Source organism: Gracilinanus agilis, chromosome 3 (genome assembly GCF_016433145.1).
Source record: "Gracilinanus agilis isolate LMUSP501 chromosome 3, AgileGrace, whole genome shotgun sequence".
Lineage (NCBI taxonomy): Eukaryota > Metazoa > Chordata > Mammalia > Didelphimorphia > Didelphidae > Gracilinanus > Gracilinanus agilis.
The window spans coordinates 135,871,330-135,883,854 of NC_058132.1; the positions used below are offsets into that span (position 1 = coordinate 135,871,330).

Sequence of the window (12,525 nt, forward strand, 5' to 3'; positions counted from 1 at the left end):
CATGGGAATCAACAAAGTTACCAAGAAAAGGTGGAGAACCTAAAACAGAACTTTAAAGGAGGGTGAACAAGATGATAAAAGAACATTCTTAAGCAAGAGACCCTTTTAGGTCTATGTACCTGCTCAAAAATCTTCAGTATCTTACTATTATTTCTAGAATAAAATACAGACTTCTCAAGCTAACACTTAAAACCCTCAAAAACTTAGCTCTAAGCTCCTTTTCCAAACTTACTTTACCTCCCTTTATGAACTCTATGTTCCAGCTCAGCTCTTCTATTGCCTGTTACATAAAATTCTACACACAATCACCCATCTTGATGTCTTTGCACAAGCAGCCCTTTATAACTTCCTTACTTCTGCCTTTGATTCAATAGATTATTTTGAGGATCAATTTAGGGACCTTTCCAGGACCCTCAAGAGATATAGCTAGATCTCAATAAAGAAATCCTGTTTAGAGGTAGAACCATCTACATTCACACTATTTGAAGTTATAATCATATGTAAAATGTGGTCATTTGTTTTAGTCCAATGGAAATGTGCAATGTAATTAAAAAAGTTTAATCTGTTTATTAACCTACTATAACAATAAGGAATAAGAAAAATTTATTTCTGATGAGTTTATTCCAAAGTAATAATAGCAAAATTTTAAATGATTGAATCTAAAGAGTCTACAATGATTATATGACAAAAATGTCTTTATTCTTGTTTAATATATTTTAGCAGAGTAGACTGAACTGTGTTTTTCTTTAAATTCTCATACATATGCTGGTAGGTACAGAGAGCCTTATCCACATCTTGGCGAATTTGTATGCTTCGACTGACATTAGGATCAGCATTCATAATTTTTTGCTTCATGACTTCTACAGCTTGAAAGATATCTTCAAACTCTTTGAGAGTGAATTCCTTCATTTGCACATTATCTGCTACTATGGTATCACTGTTGGCTTCTTCAAACACTTGTTGTTGTTCTAAATGAAGATCATCATCAGCCAATTCTTCTGAGTGTGAAATGAGCAATTCCTGGACATCGCCATTTTCTAGTTCATCAAAACCAAGCTTTCTTTCAAAGTTTGTTATTTCTTCTATAACAGTCTGCTTTTGAGGAGGAAAACCCTCAAAATTATTATTTGCAGAGTGTGGCAAAATGTGCTTCCACACTGGGATGTTCTTATCTGCACTGGCTGCCTCTCTGGTAATTTTAGCATTATGCAATTGAAGTCTATTTTTAAAGCGATTGAACCAACCAACGCTCGCAGCAAAAGTTTCTTCACTATCCATTTCATTTCCATTTTCTTTTACTGCCTTAAATAAACTTGAAGCTTTTGTCTGAATGGCTGCTCTGGTAAGAGGAATGCATTTTTGATTGCAATCTTCAATCCATACAGCTAATAGACGCTCCATTTCTATCATTGTAATACTTCTATTTCTTGTAGTTGTTTGCAAACCACAAAAAGTTGATGCAACTTTACCTTTTTTTTTAATTTCACCTGCATGTTTAATAATATTGCGTACTGTAGATTCAGGCATTCCTATATCTCGTCCTATTTTAGAGTTACTATGACCACGTTCATGCCGTTCGATTACATCAAATTTTTGTTCTAATGTAATAACAAGTCTCTTTTTTTTTGTGTTGGCAGTGTTGCCATCTGAAGTGTTCTTCCTTTTGTCCATTTTGTTAAGAGTTTTTTAAAAAAATTAACACAGCTGTTAATAATGTGGTCTACAACTGCACATCACATCCACACTCAATGATAGGCAAGTACAGACTGATGATTTAGTAGATTTTAATAATCTTGGGTAGCTCCCACGCATCACATTAATTGAATTTTTGCTTGCATTAAATGCAACCTGTTAATCATTTTAGAATTCACACTAAAGGAATTCTGCATTACTCAGACTTCGCAATTCATTGTCACCTAGCTATTGGTTCCTCCTCACTCAGGGACTTCAAGCAAAAGTTGGATGAGCACTTCCCTGGGATGTTTTTGAAAGTGTTTTCTTGTTCAGGAATGGCCTGAACCATTGATGCTCTGAAGTTCCTATGAGATAAAAGCAAACAGAAAAAGATTAAATGTAAAAAATCCCCAAACACCAGGTTTCTTTGATCTTTATGGTTTCAATTATTTTCCTATTATTGTGTGCTAGTGATAGAGTAACTTTGGCACATTCAAGGTCACCAGGGGGCTTTAAAACCTAAAATACAAGGGAGGGCAGGGGAAAGTTTGAATGCTAGATGTGTCACACATTCAACCAGCCATATATTTACATGAGTAGCTATGACCTGTCCAGTTGCAAAATTGGTTCCTCTCAAGATTAAAAGCTTAGTATGGTGTCTGGCACAGAGTAGCAGAGTAGGTACATAGGAGATTTTAATAACCTTGGCTAGCTCCCACGTATCACATTAATTGAATTTTTGCTTGCATTAAATGCAACCTGGTAATCATTTTAGAATTTATGCTAAAGGAATTCTGCATTATACAGACTTCAGATTGTCATCTAAGCTGTTGGTTCCTCCTCATTCAAGGACTTAGTAGGTGCTTAATCCATCTAGTAGGTATTTATTGCTATTGACTGATTGAAGATTAAGGTGGTCAATTGTCCAACAGTTATTCTTTGTTCCCTCTATACAACCTATTTCAGGGAACAAGTTGGGGTCATTTGCAGTATTTCCCAAATGCAGAAATAAACATAAGTGGCATAAAAGATATCATCCAATAAAAAAATGTAACAAGCAAGTGCTTGCTAATAAGAGTAAGAAATAAAAATAATAATATGAATGTAGAAGTATCCATAGGAGAAAAGATCCAGATAAATACTATCAAGACTGGGGATTAGATTCCATGAACACTGATTTTTTTTAAGGAAATCACTTATAAGTTTAGGTATGGATGGACTGTGAGCTGAATTAATGGCATATAGACCCACATCAATAATATAATATAGAACCACTTAATTATTAAAGTTTACCACCCTGCATTACTCTCTGAAAATGTAGCCACATGCCAAGCAATGCACTAAATGGATCCATAATGTTATAAAATAACACTTCTGAAAGAGCTATCAGAAAAATTTAATTTATTTTAGCAAGCAAATGTTCCAAGAGGTCAGGATAGACATGAAATTTGTGTTTAAGAATTTTGAGCACTAGCAATTCTAACTATATAGAACATAAAAAAATAGTTCATATTGTACTATACCATATACTACTTCCCTTAACTCTAGTAGGCACTCAGGTTCTGGACTGATTGTAGAAATTTATAGTTTAGGGAAGCATACATGTGTATACTTCAAAAAACTATGGTATATATATATAATCTGTATAATGTCTCTTTTTGCTCTGGCCTTTTCTTCCCATACTATTAAATCTCTTGTGTCTCTGAGGCTGTCTTTGGCCCCACTTCCCTTTCTTTCATTCTAGGCTCCAATGTCTCTAGAACCAGATGAACAGTAATTCGGTGGTACCTGTTGCAGGGGTAGGGGTGGGAAGGAAGTCTTGAATGAAATTATGTGGAGGCTAGACTCCAAAATTTGAAAGGATTTGAGGATGCTTGATCTAGGTACTCTCCTTTGAACAATCTCATGTACAGCACACCTCACCTAATTACACACTGATTGGTTCTGCTGCACCTGACTTTAGCTGAAACAACCAATGCATAGAAACTGAAACCTTGTCTAATCCCTTCATCACCTTCATCCTTTTCCAGGCCATCATCCCTGCTGATGTCACTTTCCTCCCTCTTCAATCTCAAGCCAGTAGTTAGCCATTTCCACTCTACACTGCCTTTCCCCTTCTCCTCCAAACCTTTGCCCTCTTTTCTTATCACCACTTACCTCTTGCCAAATCTTAGCCCTTTAATACCCCCATCATCTGCAGTTTGTGTTTCTACACGAGCTATTAAATGAACACACCAGCTGGAAGTCTTATAATCCTGCTGACTAGGTATAATTTTGCCTCTTGGGCCCTCACTAAAAGGCAGTGCTTTGATTTTTTTCAAACCAATTTTCTATCTCTTTTCCCACAGAAGTTATTCCAAACCTTTTCCTTTCTTAAGCCTACTATGCCCCTTTAAGGTAACCATCTTACCTCTTATTTTTCTGAGAAAACTGAGGCCATTTGCCATGAGCACCTTTTCTCAAAATCCCTTGACATCATCTTTCATTCTCTCTTCCTTCACCCCAACCTCTGACAAAGATGTGGTCCTTCTTCTTGCCAAGATTATGCAAAAGTGCACATGATTCTGCCCTTCTAATCTCCATTAGATTGCACCTTCAATCATCCCTCAAACTTCTCAAATCTTTGACTTCCACCTAATTCCTTCCCTACTATCTTTAAATATGCCAAGTCTCTCCTATCTTAAAAAAAAAAAAAAAAAAAAAACTTTGCTAGACTCTACTATCTCCTTCTCAAGCAAACTCCTTGAAAAAGGTGTCTCTACTTCCTACCTTTCCTTCCTCTCCTCAACTCTTTGCAATCCTGGTACTCAACCCCATCATTGAACTAAAATTGTTCTTTCCAAAATTGCTAAAGATTCTAAATTGTCAAATTTGATGATCTTTTCTCAGCAGTACTCAACCTGTTCATCAGCTGCATTCGAGTTTTCTTACTATTCACTCATGGTTCTCCTATCTTTACTGCTCCTCAGGCACCATCCATATCACATCTCCTAAATGGAGGTAATTCTCAAAATTCTGTCCCAGGCTGTTTCCTCTTTCCCCCATACTCTTTTGGAAACCATATCAGCTTTCATAGGTTTACCAATTATCTTCATACAGATTACTAATGTGTATACATCTGCATATAGAGGAACACACATGCCCACACACACAGGTCCAGTCCCAGATTCCCCTGAGCCACTTTATAGTCCCATCTTACCAACTACTCATTGGACATTTTCAGCTGGATGTCCCCCAAACATTCCAAATTCACTATGTACACATTGAACTCATTACCTTCCTCCCCTTCCCTCTCCCTTTCAAAGTTCTGTATTTCTGTTGAAGGTAGCACTATCTTTTCAATCTCTCAAGCTTGTAACCTTATTATACTTGACTCCCCTTCAGAATCCCTCTCTTCATTCAAGGTCCAATCCATGCATCATTTTCTGCATAAATCTGTTCTCGATCTTTTAAACTTTTAGCTCTATACTTCCAAAACTACCTTTTATTTCAAATTTATTTTAATGGCACTGTGTATGCTTCAACTGACACTAGGTTGACTCCAACTATCTGTTCTTGACCAGATGAAACCAGATTAGCCTGGTTTCCCCAACTTCAGTTAATTCTCTATTAACTGAATGCTATATATATATATTTCATTGCCCCTTCATTATGGTTTTAAAGAATGGATATTACTCCAAGTCAATGTGCAAGTTATAGTTCTTAAAAAGGAACTTCCATAGGTTTAAAGATATTGCAATGGCTGTTGAGGCTATACACAGGATCAATAAAAGTGCAAAGGAAGTGCATTAGAAAAAAAAAACAACTGGCAAACTATAGCAGCAAAACAGTCTAATTAATCATTAGAAACAAAATACCTTCAGAGATACTAGGCAGCTGAAAGGACTATTAATGATCTCTCCAAGATAGGCAAAGTTAGAAGAAATGGGAAACCAACAAAATTTAATAAAAATTAACCCATGCTATAATGAAAAACAAACAAACAACTTGTCATAAGCTCTAAAGTTTGGAGTACTGAAGATTGGAAAAAAAGTGATTTTTACAGATAAAATTCACTTTTTCATTCAAGCCTATCCAAAAACCTTTGTCAAAAGTCAGACAAATCTAGATCATATGGGCATCTTCTTTGGAATGTAAAACATCCACCTACAAATATTCTTTGGATATTTTTTTTTCTTTTGCTTCTAGGGGGCCTAGAAATCGTATCCTGTTTACAGAATGATAAACTTTAAAATCTACGTGCTATTATCAATGCTAGACATCTTCTATGAGAAGCCTTTCCCAAGTTCGCTTAATTTTAGTGCCTTCTCTCTCTTATTTACCTATCCTGAATATAGCATGTTTGTACATATTTTCTTATTGTGTCCCAGTTAGATGGTGAGCTCTACAAGGACATGAAATGTCTTTTGCCTCTCATTGTATTCCCAGAACTTAGTATTGGTGCCTGGCATACTGTAAGCCCTAAATCAATGTGATGGTGAACCTTTTAGAGACAGAGTGCTGGTCATCACCACATATCCCACTCCCACATGCTGGATTTGCCCTGCTCCTTTCCCCGGCCCTCCCACAGGGGAGGGAGAAAGTGCTCCCATTGTGCTGCTGGGCAGAGGGGTGAGTGATGTGAAAAAATTTCCTCAGGCACAGTGGAGGAGGGGAAGGAAGCAACTCCCCAAGTAACCCCCCCCCACTTCTTTCTTTCATTCTTTTTTTTTTTCAAACCCTTACCTTCCGTCTTAGAATCAATACTGGGTACTGGTTCTAAGGCAAAAGAGTGATAAAGGCTAGGCAATAGGTGTTAAATGACTTGCCCAAGGTTACACAGCTAGGAAGTTTCTGAGGCCAGATTTGAATCCAGGACCTCCTGTCTCTGGGCCTGACTCTCAATTCACTGAAAATGGACTCTGTGTGTGTGTGTGTGTGTGTGTGTATGTGTGTGTGTCTTGAGTGCAGAGTACTCTGCATGCCATCTTCGACACCTGTGCCACAGGTTGCCATCACTGCTCTAAATGATAAACTTGGAAAAATGGATTGTTTGTCAAAGGTATTCTTATGTTCCAATGTGATGAAAAATGTGTAACTTCATGAAGAATTAAAAGCTGTGTGCCAAAATTCAGTGACCTTAATACAAAATTGTGAAAAATAAATGATTGTAATATACTACATATAAAAATATTTAAAAGATGTAAATGGTTATAAAGTATAAGTCAATAAATTTAATTATTTTACTTTGTCCCATTTAATTCCCATGGCACTGTAAATGAAAGATTGTGTTCCCAAGCAAATAATTTTAGACTACAAAGGTTAAAAATTGTTCTTTTCAATGAATGTTCAACTGGTACAAGTAGGACTGCTGGAGTATTTCTCTTTCATAAATGGGGATCCAAGAGGCCAACCTGCTAATAGCCACAAAGGAATGAATAGATGTAAATGGTTGGAGGAAAATAAACATTACAAAAAAATAATCCATTAAAAATGCTAGAAGCAGAAGCTAGGGATAGTTGTTCTTTCATGCCCACAGAATTCCAAAACTTGCAGTTAAGTAAAGATAATATAGCTCAATGAGGATGAAGAGGAATGAAGAAGGCTGTCTACAGCTAGGGAAAGTATATTCCATCTACCAATAGAACACTGGAAAAAGTAGTGAGTTCTAATATTTACATTGTAGAAACAGCAAGGGAAACCAGAAGATAGGGGTTCAAAATCCTGGTTCTACCACTTACTACCTATGTAGCCTAGGGAAAGTCATAGTTCAGGCTCAATTTCCTCATCAATAAAATGGGATGATAATACTTATAAGCCCTACTTCACAGGGATTACTAGTATAAAAGGGGAAGGATATCTGATTAGAACTGAAGTCTAGACATTCTAGAATATTATCCTCCCTTATCCAGAGACTACAAGATTGGTAGAACTTGCTTAGTAATTTTGATCCTGTTATAGCTACAGGTTTTATTTTTTCTTTCCATTATGTTCTGGGGAATAACATAATGCCTGTTTGTGAATGATACAGTAATAGCTAACATTTATATGATGCTTTATGGTTGCAAAGCACTTTGCAAATATATCATTTAATGCTCACAACATCCCTAGGAGGTAAGCTCTATTATTATTTCCTAATATTATCAGATGGAGGAACTGAGGCAGACAGAGGTTAAGTGATTTCCCCAGGTTCATACAACCAGTAAGTGTTTGAGGTTGGATTTTCACTCAGGTCTTCCTGACTGTAGTTTCAATGCTCTATCCAGTGTATGAAGACTAAGTAGTGCTTATTCTGGGGATTGATTTAAGGAAATCATTTTTTAAATTACTTTAGTATAGAACTTAAGACCAATTATTTTATATTATAAATTTGCTGTGTAATAATTCCCCCATGAAAATATTAGCTCCTTGAGGGTAGCAATTTTTTATTGTTATCTTAACTTTATTTCACTAGCAACTGCAAGGTCACACTTGATAAACTGAATTAGTTGGACTCTGAATTCTCAGAAAGTGCAAATGGTAAGGGAAAACTTAAAGGTGACATCAAGTGAGGAGTTTAGATTAGCCGATTCCTACAGGTCCTAAATACTCTAAATTCATGAATCTATGAGCTAGGCATTGAAGGAAGAGACTTTTATTCTAGGCATAAAGAAATAGAGATGATGAAGGACAACATGAATGAGGGGCAGTTTGATTAGAAGATAGAGGATATAAGGGTATTTAGAAAGCCAGGGGCAGATGAGAAACAAACATACCAAGCATAGGGGATAGTGAGTTATAAAAGCCCAGAAAAGAGGATCCTGTATAGGTAAGCAAGTAAGCCAGTGTGGCTGGATTGTGCCTGTAGAAAGGTAAGAAAGTTATGGGGAGATTAAGGAAAGAGCATGGGACAATCAGGCAGGGAAGTTGGGAGCAATATTTCAAGGAGAAGGGTTGTTCTCAGCAAAGAGAAATGGAGGTGGGATGAGAGAGAGAAGGAAGGGAGAAAAGAAAAGATGGAAAGGAGGGAAAGAAGGAAACACGCCTTTATGAAGTTCCAGCTATGTCAGACACTGTGCTAAGCAATTAAAAAACATTATCTCGTTCGATCCTCACAACATCTCTAGGAGGAAGAGGTTGGTATCCTCATTTAACAGTTAAAGGAAACTGGGTCAAACATAAGTTAAATGACTTGTCCAGGGTCTAGCAGCTATTAAGTGTCTGAGATTATATGGGAGCTCAGGTCTTCCTGATTCCAGTTCCAGTGTTTCATCCTCTGCTGCTTCCAGAACGGCCATCTCTTCATCACAGACTAAAGGGAAGGTGGACTTATTTCAGAAACAGTAAACACATGCAGAAAGTAGTCAAATCGTCAGTCATTAGGTAGTTGAGAACTCAATTTCGGCTATGATGGTCATTAGTTTTCTTTTATTGAGGGTAAAAAAAAATTTAAAAACTTTTCAGTAGTGCACTTCATTCACGTCTTTCAGAAGAAAAACAAAAAATGGTAACGCATTTTTAAACTCACACATTACCCTTTTAAAAGTAGAAGTCCAAAATTAGATGACATGAATTTAGACTAAAAAAAGAGGGGGAAAACCGTAGAGTTAAATAGCTAAAAATAATTATCGGCAAAAAAAAGGAAAAGCTACGACCTCGCTTTCCCAACCTTCAATTAAAAATTTTAGGCAGAACGTTAGCACCTGGGATGTGCGTCAGGTGTAACCAGTCCTCGTAGATTATGGCAAACTCAATCCGTCCATCCGCCGACTACTACCCTCCCATGCCCAAACTACAGATAAAACAACGCCTAGTTAAGAAGCTCCTGGCATGTCTAGATAGGGATTTAGTTTTTGGAATCTGTAAACCTTACAAATCCCGTAACATTTCCTAGCCCAAACCGCTCAATTTCCATCTTAGTCTGATTACTGGGGTGAGACCGATTCTCCGAAACGCGAACGACTCACCTCGGAGGAGGAGCCGCTAGGAAGCCCTAGCTCTCGGAAGCCATTTCCCTTACTTCCTGTCAGGGAGGAGAACGGAAAGGGGAGGAGTGACAAGGGGCGGGTCAGGCTTTTGTGTCCAAGGCCTATGGCAAACTGGCGACTTCTCCGCAGCCATGGCAACGGCAGTAAGGCCCGAAGAGAGACAGCTACCTATTGGCTAGAATCTTTCGAGAAGGCTCGAGAAGACGGAAGCGGAAGTGGCACGTGTGTGTGTGGGGGGAGCCGGTGGAGGTGGCCGGGAGTAAATGCCGCAGATTCTGGAAAGTTCTCTTCGGGGAGCTACATAAAGCTGGGGAAGGCCGGATTTCCCTTCTCTCAAGGCCAATAGTTCGGTGCGCGCGCTGCTAGTCTGGGAGTGTAGGAAAGAGCAGGTGCTCGAGCCACTAGACGAGACTGTCCTGGCTAGCTAGACCAGCAGGCAGAGCGGCCAAGCGGCAGGGGGTTTGTCTCTCTTTCTCCCACCACCCCCTCCCACTCCGCCCGGTGGCGCGGCTGCGAGTCCGGGCTGTCAGAGGCGATTCGAGCTGAGCAGGCGCAAGACAGCGGCGGCGGCAGCAGGAGCAAGCCGCACTCGGGCGGGACCCTACGAGAAGAGGCGCGCGGGCAGAAGGAAAAAGCAACAGCAGGAGCTACAGCCATGTCAGTGGTGGGCCTGGACGTAGGCTCTCAGAGCTGCTACATCGCTGTGGCTAGGGCCGGGGGCATCGAGACTATCGCCAACGAGTTTAGCGACCGGTGCACCCCGTAAGTGTATCCTTGCCCCAGGGGGCTGCAATTAGAGCAGAGGGAAGAGGTGAGGGGGAAAGCATCTTTGGGGAGAGAGGGGCTGCAGAAAGAGCCGGGAAGGAGGAAACCGGGTGATTGGGGCTCTACTCTTCTCCACGTGAATTCCCCCTCCCCCCATCTCCTTTTATGAGTACTTGGGGTCTTGAAGTTGGGGGCCTGGAGAAGTGGGCGTGACTCCCTTGTAGAATTTTAGGAGGGGGCGTACTGGTACCGCTGGGGGGTGGGGTTGGGGATCATCCCTGGGATTCCCTTCCATCCGAGGAAAGGAATGAGGGTGGCGCTGGGGGTAGAACGGCAGTCATTCATTCTTTTTCTGTCTTTTCAACTTTGGGGGGATCCGACTACGACAAAGCCCGAGCCTTTGCCGCGGTTTCCTTGGCCAGCTTGGAGGGAAGGAACTGCTTCGGTCTCCACCGGCCCCCGCTTTCTCCTCACCCGGCTTTTGCTTTCTGTGCTCGGGGAGCCGCCTCCAGCCTGCCTATCCTCCCCTCCCCCCCCTCCCGGGCAGCCGGAGCGTGGATCTTAGCGCCGCGCGGCGGAGCTATTGCCTCCTTCCCCGCCCCCTCCTCCTTCCCCTTCTCCTCCTCCTGCTAGGCTAGCTTCTCCGCCTTGGAGAGCTCGAAATGCTCTGGAAGCTTCCAGAGCCCGCGGTGCCCCTGGGGTGCGGGCTGGTGGGCGGGCAGCCGCCGGAAGGGCCCTCCCTTCACCGACGCCCCCGCCCCTGCCGGTTGGGCTGCTGCTAGGGGTGACCGCCCGTAAACTGTTCAGGGAAGCCTGCCCAGGTGGTGGTGGTGTGGTAGGGGGCGGGCGGCGGCGGCTTCCGCGGGGGAGGGGGCTGTCAGCTGCGTTTCTAGGTTGTAACACCGCCCTGCACGCCCCCAGGGTTAGGAAAGTTAGGGAATGGGGAGGCATTTTTAAAAGTCGGATCCGCCTTCTTATTATGGATTTTGCCAGGCCGCCTAACAATGCCGAGTGGTTGCCCTTGGCTGAGAGTCTGTCCTAGTCATTGAGCGAATCTTAAACACTTCTAGGTACCAAGCTTTGTGCTTGGTTTTTAGGGGAGGTGCAAGACACTTAGTAGTGATGGAGGAGCAAAAGGCTCCCGCCTTAGGCGAACTAAAGAAACCGTATCTAGCACATTGTCCTGTGGGGACTCCCAAGAGCACAGGGATAAAATGGTCAGGGCCAGAAGTAACCATGGCCGAAAAGCAGCCCTTCTTATTTTCCCTCAGGTATGACCACCATTTTGTGTAGGTAAATACAAAACTAGAAAGCTATGATGGGGCGAGTCTTTCTAACCACAAAGTTTGGAGATACTTGTTTATTATTCCTTGGTAAAGGCACTTTTCTAATTGATGTAGAAAAAAAGGGAAACCCTGGAGCTTTCACCACTAGGGTCAGTCTGGCATCAGAAAAATACTCTTTTCTTTCCAAAACACACATGCACATCTTTTCTCCCTTCAAATATATTTTTTTTTTTACATTGGAGTAGGGACAAAAAATTCCAAGTTGCTACAAATAAAACATTGTTTTAAATGTCCTTAAATTCAAGTAATGGAAAATCTTGGGATGTTTGTCTTAATGAAAGTCAGAAAATGCATGTTTAGCTATTTGCATTAGATGTCCCCTTCCTCCCTCTTTTTTAAAAAAGTAAAATGAACAAATACATGTAATCTTAGTCTTTTGTGAAAGTGCTTTTTTTTTTTAAACTTTAGGCCTAAAATGATAGAATCTTAGAATCGAGATACCATATACATTATCTAGCTCAGGCTTGTACCCAAGACAAGAAACTCTGCCATTCTGCTTAGACTACTCTAAGGTCCTTCACCACCAAGTGTTTTTCTAGTCTCTTTCCTTCCAGCTTTTACTTACTCTTTGCCTTTCTCTACCCTTAAAACACTTAGGACTCAATCCCCTCCCCCCACCCCACCCCCAATTTGACTTGTGTAGACTTAATGGAACATGTTCCTTTTTTGGTCTTTACTGTGTATGGTTTTTTCATTGATGCAGGGTACTGTTGGTATATATGTCACAAATACAGAGCTATGATAAGTTTGACATTTTGCTATTAGTATTTTACCACCTTCCTTAACATTATCTT

The 12,525-nt window shown here is 40.6% G+C and overlaps 2 protein-coding genes across 3 annotated transcripts in view; one reads left to right on the top strand and one right to left on the bottom strand.

The window, feature by feature from the left end:
• Positions 1-655: 655 nt before the first annotated feature.
• Positions 656-9,676, bottom strand: LOC123238854. The gene is made up of 2 exons (XM_044666100.1): positions 9,600-9,676; positions 656-2,039 (listed from the first exon to the last, which is right to left on the bottom strand). Exon 2 carries the CDS (start codon positions 1,669-1,671, stop codon positions 697-699), a length of 975 nt encoding a protein of 324 aa, XP_044522035.1. The 5' UTR covers positions 1,672-2,039; positions 9,600-9,676; the 3' UTR covers positions 656-696.
• A 235-nt stretch (positions 9,677-9,911) lies between these two features.
• Positions 9,912-12,525, top strand: part of HSPH1 (heat shock protein family H (Hsp110) member 1) — a 29,043-nt gene continuing 26,429 nt past the window's right edge. Inside the window, exon 1 of one of the 2 annotated variants that reach the window (XM_044668279.1) lies at positions 9,912-10,382. In XM_044668279.1, coding sequence (XP_044524214.1) covers positions 10,276-10,382 — 107 coding nt within the window. In that variant the 5' untranslated portion in view covers positions 9,912-10,275. The remainder of the gene's footprint in view (positions 10,383-12,525) is intronic. The other variant, XM_044668278.1, reaches the window with a different exon arrangement.

Excerpts from the sequence above, each read along its gene's own strand:
- LOC123238854 (XM_044666100.1), bottom strand. The coding sequence starts at position 1,671 with ATGGACAAAAGGAAGAACACTTCAGATGGCAACACTGCCAACACAAAA.